The 15380-nt window shown below is 56.2% G+C and overlaps 1 protein-coding gene across 9 annotated transcripts in view; it reads left to right on the plus strand.

The window, feature by feature from the left end:
* The window catches only part of MGRN1 (mahogunin ring finger 1), a 61200-nt gene that overhangs the window by 40308 nt on the left and 5512 nt on the right, over positions 1-15380 (plus strand). For 5 of the 9 annotated variants that reach the window (XM_032258013.1, XM_032258012.1, XM_032258016.1 and 2 more), the window contains exons 9-16: positions 1190-1258; positions 2777-2936; positions 6504-6613; positions 9680-9745; positions 11206-11432; positions 12479-12602; positions 12930-12972; positions 13538-13627. In XM_032258013.1, coding sequence (XP_032113904.1) covers positions 1190-1258; positions 2777-2936; positions 6504-6613; positions 9680-9745; positions 11206-11432; positions 12479-12602; positions 12930-12972; positions 13538-13627 — 889 coding nt within the window. The remainder of the gene's footprint in view (positions 1-1189; positions 1259-2776; positions 2937-6503; positions 6614-9679; positions 9746-11205; positions 11433-12478; positions 12603-12929; positions 12973-13537; positions 13628-15380) is intronic. The other 4 variants (XM_032258015.1, XM_032258014.1, XM_032258019.1 and 1 more) reach the window with 1 other exon arrangement.

Below are 15380 nucleotides of genomic sequence, written 5' to 3' on the forward strand. Positions count from 1 at the left end.
TTAGCTTTTTAGTTATATGTTATTTAGTTTTATATTTTAATTTTGTTTTATTGAGACAAGACAGAGTTTCGCACTGTCGCCCATGCTGGAGTGCAGTGGCGTGATCTCAACTCACTGCAAACTCTGCCTCCCGGTTCAAGCATTTCTCCTGCCTCAGCCTTCCAAGTAGCTGGGACTATAGGCACATGCCACCATGCCTGGCTAATATTTGTATTTTTAGTAGAGAGGAGATTTTGCCATGTTTGTCAAGCTGGTTTCAAACTCCTGGCCTCAAGTGATCCACTGGCCTTGGCCTCCCAAAGTGCTGGAATCACAGGTGTGAGCCACTGCGCCCCGCCATTTGTTAGCTCTTTAGAAGAGAGGTTGTCTGGGTGTGGCGGTTCATGCCTATTATCCCAACACTATGGGAGGTGGAGGCAGGAGAATTGCTTGAGCCTGGGGATTTGGGACCAGCCTGGGCAGCATAGGGAGAGGAGATCCTGTCTCTGTTTAAAATGAAGATTATAATAAACGAAAGAGAGGTGTAGCAAACTCTAGCAGGTCCAGGCTCCTACAGGTGCCAGGGGAACAGGAGACCCCAGTGACGGACAGGGCCTTGTGTTGAGAGAGCTGCTCAGCAGGTCCTGGGCTCCCTGGAGTGGTGCTCCTGGCCTCTGGTTCATGGGAAACCCAGCAGCTCGGAACCCTTTGCAACATGGTCAGTGTGAGGCTTTCCAGTTGCGAGTGGGCAGCAGGACAGAATCAGCTCGGAGACATTGTCTTGGTGTCTTTGAAACTAGAGAGGCTTTTGTGTCCTATGGAAGGAGGCTCTGGAAAGCAGTGGATGCTTAGGCTGCCATCTGGTGCCTTCAGGCATTGGCTCCCGCTGCCCTCATGGGGCTGATGGCAGTGGAACCAAGTGGTGTTGGGGGTAGTGAGGCAGGCAGGGGGTGGCAGTGGGGCCGGTGAGTTGGCTCCAGGCCCTTGGTGGTGGGGAGAACCACTGGCTCTAGCCCTGTTCCTGGTGCTGCTGGTTAGGTGGGGGCAGACAGCAAGTTTCCCTGACCCTCTCCTGGCCCGCAGGTGTCAAGCTGGACAGGTCCTTGGGATGGACGCCTGGTACCTTGGAGGGGGGCTAGGCCAGGTGGGTGTGGAGGAGCCCTCACATGACAGTTGGTGAGGGCCCAGTGAGCCCCTCTCTGCTCTCCAGGTGGACCGGGTCAGCTACCTCCTGCAGGAGATCTATGGCATCGAGAACAAGAACAACCAGGAGACCAAGGTGTGTACCTGGGTGAGGTTTCCCTCTGCCATTACAAAATGCTCGATGGGAGCAGCCGGGGGACAGCGACGCACCAGTTCCCTTCCATGCCTTCCTCTGGGGTCCTGGACCCCTAGATGCCATCAATTTTCCTTAATTTTGTGTTTATAAAGCTAACAGAATGTATGGAACATTTTATCTTTTTTCCAGCAAATTCACTGGCTTGTTATGTAAATTGCCATCCAGGTCCCCCAGGGTAGCCTGGAAATGGGGGCCAGTGTTCTGCCTTCCCTCCAGGTTCAGCTGTTTGGCCCCTGCCGGCTGATTCTTGCCTGCTTCCCCGAAGGCAGCGAGTCCCTGCAGCTCCTGGGCGGGGGATGCCCATTCTGGATGTCCATAGAACCAGCCATGGTGCCTGACAAATTAGCCTTGGTGCAGCCCAGCCAGGGAACGGAACAGGGGATGAAATTAATTTTTGTTTTTGTTTTGAGACAGAGTCTTACTCTGTAGCCTAGGCTGGAATATAGCGGCGAGCCATTCTCCTGCCTCAGCCTCCCGAGTAGCTGCGACCACAGGCGTGTGCCACCACACCCGGCTAATTTTTGTATTTTTGGTAGAGATGGGGTTTCACCATATTGGTCAGGCTGGACTCAAACTCCTGACCTCACATGATCTGCCCACCTCAGTCTCGCAAAGTGCTGGGATTTCAGACCTGAGCCACTGCACCTGGCCGATGATCTTGTTTAAAGGCACACCGGCATGAGAGAAACTCCTGGCTCTTAAGATCTCGGAAAGCCTCACACGCCCGCTTCAGTGTGGCATCTGGGCCCAGGACAGCTGGAGTAGCTCCATGTGGCAGAAGCAGAGCTCCTGGCTGGGCCTCGCCTCAGCCGAGAACAGTCAGTGCATTCACATTTCACACCAGAAGGTGGCCAACTTTCCAAAAAGGGCCAGAGAGTGAATGTTTTCAGCTGCCTGGGTGTGTGGTCTCTGTTGCAGGGACTCCACGCTGCCATTAAACAGGAGCAGCAGCGACGGTATGGAAATGCGTGGGTGGGACAGTGTTGCAATAAGACTTTAGGGAAACAGCCCAAGAGCCTGGTTTGTGGATCCCTGTTTTAGAGTTTTGGCTCTTTGTCCACTTGCTAATTTGATTTCTGGTAGCTGCCATTACTTAATGAAAACATTCCTAACATGTGAACTGCATTTTTTAAACCAAAAATGCGGGTACCCTGACATTAGGAAGTTAAGTTTCTTGGGTGGATCTCTCCCACATTTTCTCTTTGGGTTGGAAGAACAGAAGGAGAGCATGTTCTCATGATGTGGTGGATGAGGGGCACAGATCCTCCCCTCCGCTGGGAGCTGGCTTCACACTGGGTTTGAGCCTCGTGGTTCTGTTCTGGGGTAAACTCCTCCTGCCTTCTGGATTTCTCTTTGTCATGACAGCCGCAGAGTAGGGTGGGGCAGCTGGGGACAGGAAACTGGAGCCCTGCTCTGGCCCTTGGGAGGCTGCCGACTCACAGGCCCTTGTCCCCACAGCCCTCGGACGACGAGAACAGCGACAACAGCAATGAGTGTGTGGTGTGCCTGTCTGACCTGCGGGACACGCTGATCCTGCCCTGCCGCCACCTGTGCCTCTGTACCTCATGCGCTGACACGCTGCGCTACCAGGCCAACAACTGCCCCATCTGCCGGCTGCGTGAGTGCCCCGGCTGGCCGCTCTGTGGAAGGTTCTGGAAGTTAGGGACTGGCTGCATCACGGCAGTCCTGGGCTGGGGGCTACAGGTCTCTTAGTCATTGGTCATTCATCTAGTCTGTGCGGAATGTGGGCACGTTGGCTGCCAGAGTCACCTACCACGAGAGTTGGCAGGGATACCAGCACGGGGCATTGAGATCTTCATGTCTGCCTCCAGCCAGACAAGGCTTGCAGAACCAAGGGCCACAGAGGCACTCCAGGGCAGATGCTACAGCAATATTTGGACTGAACGAAAATTGTTCAGTGAATGAAATCTTTATTCTTACTTTGTTTTTACTAATTCTTTTTTTGAGACAGTCTCACGCTGTCACCCGGGCTGGAGTACAGTGGCGAGTTCTCAGCTCACTGCAACCTCTGCCTCCTGGGTTCAAGCAATTCTCCTGTCTCAGCCTCTCTAGTAGCTGGGGTTATAGGTACACACCACGCCCAGCTAATATTTATATTTTAGTGGAGATGGGGTTGTGCTATGTTGGCCTGGCTGGTCTTAAATTCCTGGCCTCAAGTAATCTGCCCATCTCAGTCTCTCAAAGTGCTGGGGTTACAGGCATGAGCCACCATGTCTGGCTGGTTTTATTTATTTATTTTTTTTTTGAGGCAGGATGTGTTGCTCAGACTGGAGTGCAGTGGCCCCATCATAGGTGGCCCACTGTAACTTTGAACTCCTGGGCTCAAGCAGTCCTCCTAGCTCAGCCTTCCAGATAGCTAGGACCAAGTAGCATACCGCCACAGCTTGCTAGTTTTTTGTTTTTAATTAATTAATTAATTTTTTTTTTTTTTTTTTTTTTTTTTTTTGGAGACAGAGTCATACTCTGTCACCTAGGCTGGAGTACAGTGGCAGGATCTTGGCTTACTGTAACCACTGCCTCCTGGGTTCAAATGATTCCTGTGACTCAGCCTCCTGAGTAGCTGAGATTACAGGCCTGTGCCACTATGCATGGCTATTTTGTGTCTTTTTAGTAGAGATGGGGTTTTACTATGTTGGCCAGGCTGAACTCAAACTCCTGACCTCAAGTGATCTGCCCGCCTTGGCCTTCCAAAGTGCTGGGATTACAGGCAGAGCCACAGCGCCTGGCCTTGTTTTTGAATTTTCTTTTTTTAGATATAGGGTCTTGCTATGTTACCCAGGCTGGCCTCAAATTCTTGGGTTTAAGTGGTTCACCCGCCTCCCAAAGTGTGCTGGGATTATGGGCATAAGCCACCATGGTCAACTCAGATCTTTATTTTAAAAGTAAAATAGAAAATATTTTGGTTAAAAAAATGGCAGTATAACGCTGGTTGTAGATCACAGCTGAAATCCCAGCGCTTTGGGAGGCTGAGGCAGGAGGATCGCTTGAGCCCAAGAATTCAAAACTAGCCTGGGCAACATGGCAAGACCCCATTTCTACAAAAAGTTAAAAATTAGCCAGATGTGTTGGATGTAGTCCCAGTCACTTGGGGGGCTGAGGCAGGAGGACCAATTAAGGCTGGGAGGTGGAGGCTGCAATGAGCTGTGATTGTGCCAGTGCTGCACCCCAGCCTAAGAGACAGGGGAAGACCCTGTTCCAAAAAAAACAAAATTACAGTGAGCTGAAAACAAAGTATTCTGGGTAGAAAATTGACTTAAGGAATTACGTAGGGTTTTCTAGAGCACTCCAGACATTTCCTCATTGAAAAGCTGTCTCATGGGGCACTGTTGAGTGTTTGTCTTCCAGTAGAGGGAACCTAAATGTTCTCAGGGTAAAAAAATCCACGAGGTCAAAATTTGCGCCCCACTGGCGGGCCCTCACCCTGGATCCTGGGATCCTTGGCCTGGGTCCTGGCAGCGGGGCTGGGGCATGGGTGTGATTTGCCTGCGCAGCTGTAGGACATACGCACTTAGTAGGCCAGCAGACCCCTGAGCCTGGCACAGGGCTTTGCGAGGACACTGGTCTGTGCAGTCAGGCTGTGAGGTCACGGGAGTCATCTAGATCCCAGGAGGAAGTGAGGAGGCTGCCGGGTCTGGAGGGAGCGTTGGGCCGCACAGCCTTTGGCAGATCCTATAGCAGGGAGGGCCAGCCCAGGCCATCTTTGTCTGAAAGGCACAGGGTGGTGTAGGGTGGGGGGTAAAGGAAGTGGGGTCAGGGGTGGGCTGTAGGGGAAAGTTCTCGTCTGTGTCTAGGAGGCAGGCATTGTTGATGACTGAGCCTTGGGGAGGCTGTGTGGCTGGAGACACAGCAGGGCTGCTTTCCAGGGAGGGTCCCCTGATCTGAGTCTAACTCTAGAATCTTCAAGTATGTGGGGGTCTGTGGGTCAGGGCCATCGGACTTAAGTTCAGAGCCCCTGTGTGGCTTTGAGCCTCAAGGAGGTGGCAGTAGATGTGCCCCTCACAGGCCTTGAGGGCAGAGCCTGGTGTTCTCAGTAGGAATGGAAAAAGGGGTCCGGGCGAGGTAGCTAATGCCTGTAATCCCAGCACTTTGGGAGGCCAAGGCGGGTGGATCACAAGGTCAGGAGATCACGACCATCCTTGCCAACATAGTGAAACCCTGTCTCTACTAAAAATTCAAAAATATTAGCCAGGTGTGGTGGTATAATACATGGTCCTAGCTACTCGGGAAGCTGAGGCACGAGAATTGCTTGACCCTGGAGGTGGAGGCTGCAGTGAGCCAAGATTGCACCACTGCGCTCCAGCCTGGGGACAGAGCAAGTCTCTTTGTCAAAAAAATAAAATAGAAATGGACACAGAGGAGTCCCGCGGCCCTGCCCCTGTGCTGATCGTGTATGCTCTCCTGTTTTGGTTTGTTGAGGGCGGCTGGTTGTGTTTGGTGATTTGGTTGTTCGGTTTACTGGCCTGTTTCTTGATGAAATGTGGCCTACACACCTCACTAAAGGTGTCTCAGGAACATTCTACAGTGGCCTGTGGGGCCTTGTGTGAGCAGGACTGGTGCTGCGGGATGACAGGGCATCCAGGTCCCGGTTTATCTTCCCTGCTCCCAGTGGCTGCTGTCTGTGCCCCTGAGTTTCCCCAGCGTGGTTTCCCATCTCGGTTTCCCCAGCATGATATCCTTGCCTCAGTTTCCCCAGTGTGACTCCCCACCTGTTTCTGCAGTGTGACGTCCTTGCCTCAGTTTTCCCAGTGTGACATCCTTGCCTCAGTTTTCCCTGCATGACTCCCCACCTCAGTTTCTGCAGTGTGGTGTCCTTGCTTCAGTTTCCCCTGCGTGACTCCCCACCTCAGTTTCCGCAATGTGATGTGCTTGCCTCAGTTTCCCCAGCGTGACTCCCCACCTGTTTCCACAGTGTAACATTTTTGCCCCAGTTTCCCCAGTAGACACTCCCTGTGGAGCCCTGCCTTGGGCAGCACTGCATGGCCTTGCTGTGTCTCCTTGCCTGGGGCCATTTTGTTAAGACTGTTTGATCTGGAAGCAGGGTTGTCCCAGGACCATGGTGGGGTGGGGTGGGGTGAGTAGGTTGGGTGGGGGTCGATCCCTGGGGCTTGGCGGGTGCCTTCGGGCCGGGCATCCCGGCCTGATGTGAGCCCTCCTTCTGCCTCAGCTTTCCGGGCCCTCCTGCAGATCCGGGCAGTGCGGAAGAAGCCAGGAGCCCTGTCCCCCGTGTCCTTCAGTCCCGTCCTAGCCCAGAGCCTGGAGCATGACGAGCACTCTGTAAGTGCCACCTCCTGCCTGCGGGATGGGTGGGCATGAGAGGGGCGTCAGTGCCCGGACCAGGCCCAGGGCCCAGACCGTCAGCCCGCAGCCCCATGTCCTCGTCTGTCCAGTGGGCAGGGGTGGCCCCCACAGGTGGCTGTGAGGCATAAATGATGTGGCCAGGCTGGGTTCAGGGATGCCACTGCTGGGAACAGTGCTACCACTATCAGCCTCCAGTGCCTGTTTCAGGGCTGAGCGCGGTCAAGGTCTTGGTGGAACCAGGTGCTTTTTTTGTTGTTCTTTTTGAGGCAGGGTGTCTCGCTCTGTCACTGAGGTTTGAGTGCACCCAAAGTGACGCAGTCTCAGCTCACTGCAGCCTCTACCTCCCAGGCTCAAACAATTCTATCACCTCAGCCTCCCAAGACGCTGTGACCACAGGCATGTACCAACACGCCTGACTGATGTTTTTTTTTGTTTGTTTTTTTTTTTTTTTTTTTTGAGACGGAGTTTCGCTCTCGTTACCCAGGCTGGAGTGCAATGGCGCGATCTCGGCTCACCGCAACCTCCACCTCCTGGGTTCAGGCAATTCTCCTGCCTCAGCCTCCTGAGTAGCTGGGATTACAGACACGCGCCACCATGCCCAGCTAATTTTTTGTATTTTTAGTAGAGACGGGGTTTCACCATGTTGACCAGGATGGTCTTGATCTCTTGACCTCGTGATCCACCCGTCTCGGCCTCCCAAAGTGCTGGGATTACAGGCTTGAGCCACCGCGCCCGGCCGACTGATGTTTTATATTTTTAGTAAGATGGAGTTTCACCTTGTTGCCCAGGCTGGTCTTGAACTCTTGGGCTCAAGTGATGCTCATGCCTCAGCCTCCCATAGTGCTGGGATTACAGGTGTGAGCCACCACTTCCAGCCTGTGGTTCTTAGTGAATGAGCTGTGCCATTTCCCTCATGAGTCGCTGTGCGAGGAGCGCTGGTGACCCTCCTCCTGAACTCCAGGCCCACCAGGCTCCCTCATGGGAACCTAGGGCAGACCCTGCTTCAGCCACACAAGGGAGGTGGAACTCTGGTTCCAAGAATCCAAAGAGAGAGACAGAGACATGGAGAGAGATGTGGAGAGACACAGGGAGAGATATGTAGAGACAGAGACAGGGAGAGATGCGGAGAGATACAGGGAGAGACAGAGACAGGGAGAGACAGAGACAGGGAGAGATCTGGAGAGACAGGGAGAGATGAGGACAGACAGGGAGAGATGCAGAGAGACAGGGAGAGATGCAGACAGATGTGGAGAGACATGGAGAGACAGATAGGGAGAGATGGAGAGATACAGATATAGAGAAACACAGGGAGAGACAGACAGGGAGAGATGTGGAGAGACACAGGGCCAGATAGAGGGAGAAATGAGAGACAGAGACAGGGAGGTATGTGGAGAGACACAGGGAGAGATAGAGGGAGAAATGAGAGACAGGGAGAGACAGATACGTGGAGAGAGATGTAGAGAGAGAGAGACAGGGAGACATGTGGAGACAGAGACAGGAAGATGTGGAGAGACAGGGAGAGATGTGGAGACACAGAGATGTGGAGAGACAGAGACCGGGAGACATGGAGAGACAGAGACAGGGAGAGACGTGGAGAGACAGAGATGTGAAGAGACACAGGGAGAGAAAGACAGAGATATGGAGAGACCAACACAGAGGCGGGGGTCGGTGACTGGGGCTGTGGTGGGTGGGGAGCAGAGTGGGGGAGGTGACAGGGATTGGCTGGCCCAGGGTCTGGTTCTTGGGCCCTTGCTCCCTGCTGGCCACAAGCACTGTCAGGGTGCATCCCTTTCTGGGCTCTTAGCTGTGGCTGTTTGAAGTCGTTGGTTCTTGCAGGCCCTGCTGCCTCTCTAAACAGAAAAGAGGAGCAGAGCCCCAAGGACTGGCATTTACAGACACCGCCTTTGCTGTCAAAGGCTCCTTACAAGCCCCCTTGAGCAGGGCCTTGACCTGCGGCCTGTGGGCCTCCCTGGCAGCAGATGCAGTATTACTGAAATGGGGCCAATGTTTAAAAGTCTGGAATTTCCCTTAAAACCCAGATTTTGGGTTTCTCCTTTAAAATCTTACCTGGTCTTGAAGCTTGTGGAGAAACATGGCTTGACATCCCCTGTCATCCGGGGCTCCTGGCACCACGCCCTCTGGCACTTTTGGCATTGGCTTTGATTTGGAAATGCTGCGTGCGCTCTGGGTTTTGGTGGAGAGAGAAGCAGCCCCTGGGGGAGTAGCCCCTGAGAGAGTTTCACAGAGGGAGTGATCCATGCTCAGGCGGTAGCTAGGTTTATTGTCACTTGTTTTTGCCCCTCCCTCTTTGTGTCCTGGTGGCTGAGGGTCTGGCAGGTCCTTCTGTGTTTGTCCCTCTTACATTGAGTGAGCTGAGATTCCCCTGCAGCATAGGGCGCTGGGGTCCAAGGTGTGACAGGTGGCTCTGAGCCCCCAGAAGGGCTGGCGCCCACCCAGAGAGCCGCCCTCCCCTCCTCAGGGGGCGAAAACAAACACTCCTATTTACCTGCCAGGTGCGTTCCACGTAGTGCCAGAAAGAGCCACTGTGACGTTCTCTCCAGCGAGTCCCTAAAGATGATCGTGGGGTGGGTGGTTCTGGAGCTCTCTTCTCCACAGCCCTCTTTAGGGGGTTCATGTTTGGTAGGTAGTGGCAGTGCCCGGGCAGTGGCTGGGGGACTTTGACCAGGGTAGCTTCAGGATCCCCACCCTGCACCCATCCCGCATTAGGGAGCATCCAGCTGCTCTCATGTCCACCTTGGCCAAATCTGTTGCCCCAGGTGACCCACACTGCGGTGGGCAGGCACTGGGATGAGACCAGGCTCCGCAGCACCGCTCTTCGGAGCTGCTGGGATTCACACACAACCCACCCAGACCCAAGTCAGAACCTGTCCTTAGCATGGTCCCAAGATTCACATCCACTGCAAGGCTTTGAAGTTCTGGGCCTCGGTGTGGTAAGAGGACAGCTAGTCAGAGACCTGTCCAGCCCACTCCAGGGCCGCGCGGGGGTGGTAGTTGTAAAACATGTGATTTTTATCTTGACAGTGTCCCTTTAAAAAATCAAAGCCGCACCCCGCCTCCCTGACCAGCAAGAAACCTAAAAGGGAAACAGTAAGTGTCTGGGCCTCTGGCTATGTATTTTTGCCCCGCGCCCTCATTTTTAAACCCACGTCAAATAGGGGAGATGGTTTCCGCCCCAGGCTAGTGTCTGATTCCGGTAACCTGTCAGCTCTGCTCTCCCAGTCCTGGCCTCCCCGCCCAGGGAGTTTGTGAAACCAGACGAGCTCTTGGTCCGTGGGCAAAACGCAGGCTTGCCGGCCTCGCCGCCCTCCCCTCAGCTTTGCCTCTGCCCCGCGTGGCCCCCGTGCCGTTTCCCTTTTTTTTCTTGCTGGCAGTGGAATGGATGTTGCAGGCGGAACTAACATCGCTGCTGCGTTTTGCAAACGTGCCCCTCGCACATGCTTCTCTGTCCCGCGTCCTGCTCCTTCACCCTGCGGGTTCGAGCTCTTTGGGCTGAGGACTTTCGTTTTCTTGGGCTTTCCTTGTACCCCAGGGAGCAGGCAGGGGGACCAGCACATGCCTACCTGGAGCCTCTGCGGCCCGGGCAGACCCAGCCGAAATCCCGTGGGCCTTGGTGTTTAGAGAGATGGAGGCCGCTCCGGAACCACCTGGAGCGCGTCTTCCTTTCTAGAGGGGTAAGGGGACTCTGTGTAGTTATTTATCTTTAATTGGAGGCAGGTATGGGAGCAAATGTGGGGTACAGAAAAGAATCCTGGGCCGTGCCTACTGTCCCACCTGCCCATGATCCCAGGCACTTCCCACCCATCTCACTTTCCCCTTCCTTCTAGGAGCTCAGTCAGGCAGGCCGGGGTCTCCCGGAAGGAGCAATGCTGAGTGTGTTGCCTCTCAGCCTGGTTTTGTGGGGACCAAGCAGGCCCCTACAATCTTACTTCCTTTCCCCAGGTGACCCACACCGCGGTGGGCAGGCACTGGGATGAGAACAGGCTCCTTGGGCATTTTTCGTCTTCCTCAGCCTCTTCCATTCTGTCTGTTCCCCATGAGGGGAGAACAGCGGCTCTTAGCCAGGGCACCTGTTAGTGTTGCCTGGAGCACGTCAGCCCCCAGAGGCCTGGGCAGGGCACAGCTCCCAGCAGCTCAGCTCTCCCTGGTCCAGGACAGCCCCTGACCCTGTCTTGCCTCTGGCATGGCTTCACTCTGCCCCCGCTCCTAGCTCCCGTCTATCACTAACACTTCTCTCTCCACCTGTGGCCAGGCGGAAATGAAAGCCAGGGAGGGGCCGACTGAGGCCAGGGCTGGGGCAGCTCTTGGCAGATGCCCTCGTGACCATCATCCCAGGCACCAGCGTGGGCGTTTGGGCATCCGGGTTCATGCTGGAGCTGATGGCTGAGGCAGGGAGGGCATCGGTGCTGCCAGGGAGCTCTGGGCCACCCTCTGAGGGCAGGGGAGTCTAAATTCCCCAAAGGACAGTGGATAGAAGGTCATCAGGAAGAGGGTCTAGGGAGTAGGTGGTCCCTGGGCATGAGCCCCCCTCACCTGCCCTGTCCCTGCAGAGCTCTGACAGCGTCCCACCCGGCTATGAGCCCATCTCGCTGCTCGAGGCGCTCAACGGCCTCCAGGCTGTCTCCCCGGCCATCCCCTCAGCCCCTCTTTATGAAGAAATCACCTATTCGGGTGTCTCGGACGGCCTATCCCAGGCCAGCTGTCCACTCGCCACCATTGATCACATCCTGGACAGCAGCCGCCAGAAGGGCAGGCCTCAGAGCAAGGTGCCCGACAGGTGAGTGGCAGGCAGGCTGGGTGCATGGGGCGGGTGTGGTGGCATGCGTGTGGAGTGGGTGGATTTGTGGTTTCAAATCAGTTTCTGGTGTTTTCCATATGATGATCCCCTAGAAGGACTCTGAGACCCCATAGCAGGTTAGGCTTGTGGATAAAGTTTATCACAGCAGAGAATGTAGGGCAGACAAGGCAGGAAGAACGTCTGGGCAGCCGGAGGCGTTGCCCCCCCACCAGGGCCACATGGTGTGCACGCGCATCCATGCTCTCGGCGGGGAAACTGCAGGGGTCCGTGCCGCATCTCTGCCATGGGGAGGCCCTCCGAGTCTGAGGGTTCCTGGACTTTCCTGGGGGCTGGTCACGTAGGCCCTCTCTGCCAGTGAGCGGCCAGGGCAGCCGGGACTCGGGACTTGACAGTGACCCAGGCACACTCACTGCTCTTGCAGTTCGCCCCTGACGAGTCACGGGGCGTGGTCCCGCTCCAGGCGATGACTGCATTGTCTGTCACTCACATGGCAGCCTTCTGAGGGCCTAGCTCCCGGGGTTGGCCCCGGGTCAGTTGTGGATTCCCTGGAGCCTTGTGGGGTGCAGAGCAGCTGCCCTGGGGACTCTGCCACAGGCGTGTTGGTTCTCCTAGAAGAGTATCAGGAAGCCGCCCAGCCACCTGCCATGCCCATGAGGAGGCAGCACCAAAACTGAGAGAAACAGGGGCCTCTGTCTCCTGCTGCTTCTCCACCCCAGGAACTACCAGTTGTTTCTCTTCTCTTTATAGAAAGAAGAGGAATCCTAGGTCTGTGCCAGTGTGCTGGGAGAGAGGCCCCTCTGTTGGGTGGGTCTGTGGTGGCTGCCTTTGCCTGCTGGCCATTTGGGTTGGTCCCAGTGGTGGGCGATGGAAGCGCCTCCCCAGGGAGTGTCCTTTGCATGGGTCCTGGCAGGCGTGTGCAGGGGCCAGCTAGTGCCAGCGGGGCAGTAGCCCTGCATGGCTTTGGCAGAGTTGGCATTTCTTGTCGTTATCCTCTCATCCCTGCCCACTCTCTCCTCTGTCCTCAGCGCCCTGCGGTCCCCGTCTTCCCCCATCCACGAAGAGGACGAGGAGAGGCTCTCTGAGGATGTGAATGCCCCTCTCCCGCTGGGTGGCGCAGAGCTGGCCTTGCGGGAAAGCAGCTCCCCTGAGGTGAGGCCCCCCCGGGAGGCTGAATGTGCCCGCCCCGGCCAGCCCACCAGCCCATCGCTGGAATCGCACCCCATCCCACTGCCCGCTGGGCACTCCCGCACTTCTGGGCCCTTTGAGTATCTTGGCTCCTTAGCCTCGGTCTGGGGACGCAGCACCCCCTGGTGTAGTGGCTGTCTGGGTCTCAGGAGGGCCATGGCTGATGGCAACTTGTCCTGGAGTGGTGGCCACAGGTCTCCAAGCTCCAGGCCACTTTCCCCTTTGTTTCCTAGAGTTTCCTGTTTTTGTGTTTATTTTATTCATTCTTTGTGTTTTTTGTTTGTTTCCTAGAGTTTCCTAACAGAAGAGGTTGATGAGTCGTCACCAAAGCAAGGTGAGCCCCTCTTCCCATGGGTGCAAACTGCATGCTGGGACCAGGTGGCCCCAGCTCACTGGGGTCTGAGGGCTCTGGGCGGCGGGTTTGGGCCAGCCTCTCCTCTGCCCCAGGAACTCTCAGCCAAGAGGCACCCCTCCCAGCTTGGTGGCACTTGGGATCCTGGCTGGGAGGGACTGAATGGGTGACGGGGCCAGGACACGCTGTTCACCCTTCAGGGCCGTCTGCCAGGTGTGGGTAGCACCTGTCAGCATTCAGTCCTGTTTTTGAAATGTGGATGTGTAATGTTTCTGTGTCAGAAGCAAAACCCCATGCTCTGAGCATCCGGGATACAGTGTAAAAACCGGGGGGAGAAAGCCCCATACTGGAGGGTGGGAAGTAGGGGAAGAAAGGAAAGCACCCGTCCTTGGGGTCCTGGGAGAGCAGGTGCAGTCAAGGTGGAGTCCCGTCGGAGCCCAATCCTGGGGACCCTGAAGTGGCTATGCAGTCCTTGGGTCCTGCCCAGAGGGACTTGCTGGGACCTGGCCCCTGCCTATAGGTCCCTGACCTTGCCTTCTGCCTGCAGGGACCCGAGCACCGTCCATTGAGAACGTCCTGCAGGACAGCAGCCCTGAGCACTGTGGCCGAGGCCCACCTGCTGACATCTACCTGCCAGGTGAGGGGCTGGGGGGCTGGAGGTGAGGGGCTGGGTGCCCGTCTCAGTCCCCCGGGAGGAGGCCCCTGCTCCATTGGCCCATGCTTAGCTGCAGGGGCCGGTCCGGTGGAGCTCAGTTCTCTCGCTGGCGCTATGCCATTCCCCTGCTATTGACCCTGAAGCAGGATGCAGCCCAGGGCTGCAAGGCAGCGTCGCGCAGGGCCTGGCTCTTGGGAGTAGAGTCTGCACCAAAGCCCCTTCATTTCCTGGGGCCAGCTTGGCCACAGGACGGGAGAGAGGCTGCCTGTAAGAGGATGGGTTCCTTTTCCCTGTGCCTCCTGCTGGCTGCCAGGAGGGCAGTTCTGGCCCCGCTGGGATCATCACATCTTCCCCCATCCCTGGTTGTTCCATGGGCCCACAGGCCCCAGGCTGGGTGCCAGGTGAACTCTTAGCAGAGCCTGAGAGCTGTAGACGGAGCGGAAGCAGGTGCCACATGCTGTGCTGGGCATCGGGGGCCCCGGGCCACAGAGAACAGGGAGAGTGGCTTCTGGGTCACCCCTACCCCAGGCCTGATGTAGGCCATCTGTCTAGATGCAGCAGCACATCCCAGGCCAGGGCGCAGAGGACAGGTTGGGGGGGGCACCGGGTACCAGCGGGGAGCGGCAAGGCCGGGAGAAAGGGTTGCCATTTTCACCTTTCCCACAGCCTCGGGCCTAGGCAGGCCCTGTCAGCCAAGTACCTTCTTACACTCTCTGCTCTGCTGGGATAAGATCCTCAGCTTCAAATCCTGAGCTCCAAAGACCGGGAGGGAAGTGGGGGCTTAGACTGGTACCTCCGCATCTGCCGCAAGGAGGTCTGCAGCTCTGGAACTGAGATAAACGGGGAACTCGGTGGCTTCAGACGTGACCCAGAAGCTGCTGCTTAGGGGCATAGCTCCTCCCTTGTGGCTGCTTCGTTACCTCTCCTGACCCCAGGGCCAAGCGGTGCTCAGTCCTCCTGGGTCACCCGGTGACCTGGGCCTGGCATTGGGTGATGGTGATGCGCTTTAGTTGGAAGGGCCTCTTGTCCCTCCGGACTCTGGCTGAGCAGTGGCCTGGGCGGGGTGGGTCACAGGTGTAGGAGCTGGCACCGCCCCAGGTCCCTGATAATAGCAGCAGCCTGCCCTAGACAGCTCACAGCAGAAGGTGCATTTAGGACTAGCTTACCTTAAAGTGACGCAGAATTCCAGTAAGGTCTTTCAAAGGACCTCAGATGTTTCATTCTGATGGAAAAACTTGGAAGGTGTTGGAGGGGAGGGGCTGGGAGAAGGACTTGGGCTTCTGAGAGCCACAAGCGTGACTTCTGATCCTGCGGGGTGGCCCTGCAGGGCAGTGTCTGAGAGGCCACACCTCTGCTGTGTGGCCTGGCCTGGGAAGGATCACCACAGCCACTGCGGGCCCACACACATGAGACCAGGACCCTGGGGTCTCATGCCCCACACCCAGGGAGGGTCTCGGGCCTTCTTTAGGTGCACAGATGGGGCAGGAGGCAGTCATCTGTAGAGGTTGCATAGAGGGGCCCAGTCTACATCCAGGCAGCCCGAGGTGAACTCCTGGGCCAGGTGCCCGACTTGGGGTCGGCTGCCACTTGATGCCAGCAGGTCAGCCTGCTCAGCCTCAGGTTTGAGCTACGGACAGCACATTCGCCTTTGGGGTCTTCATGGTGCCATCTACTTGGTTGTCAACCTTGTAAGCACAGGTTTCTGTCTTTTTTTTTTTTTTTTTTTTTTTTTGAG

Source organism: Sapajus apella, unplaced genomic scaffold (genome assembly GCF_009761245.1).
Source record: "Sapajus apella isolate SASKATOON/1434 unplaced genomic scaffold, GSC_monkey_1.0 scaffold99, whole genome shotgun sequence".
Classification (NCBI taxonomy): domain Eukaryota; kingdom Metazoa; phylum Chordata; class Mammalia; order Primates; family Cebidae; genus Sapajus; species Sapajus apella.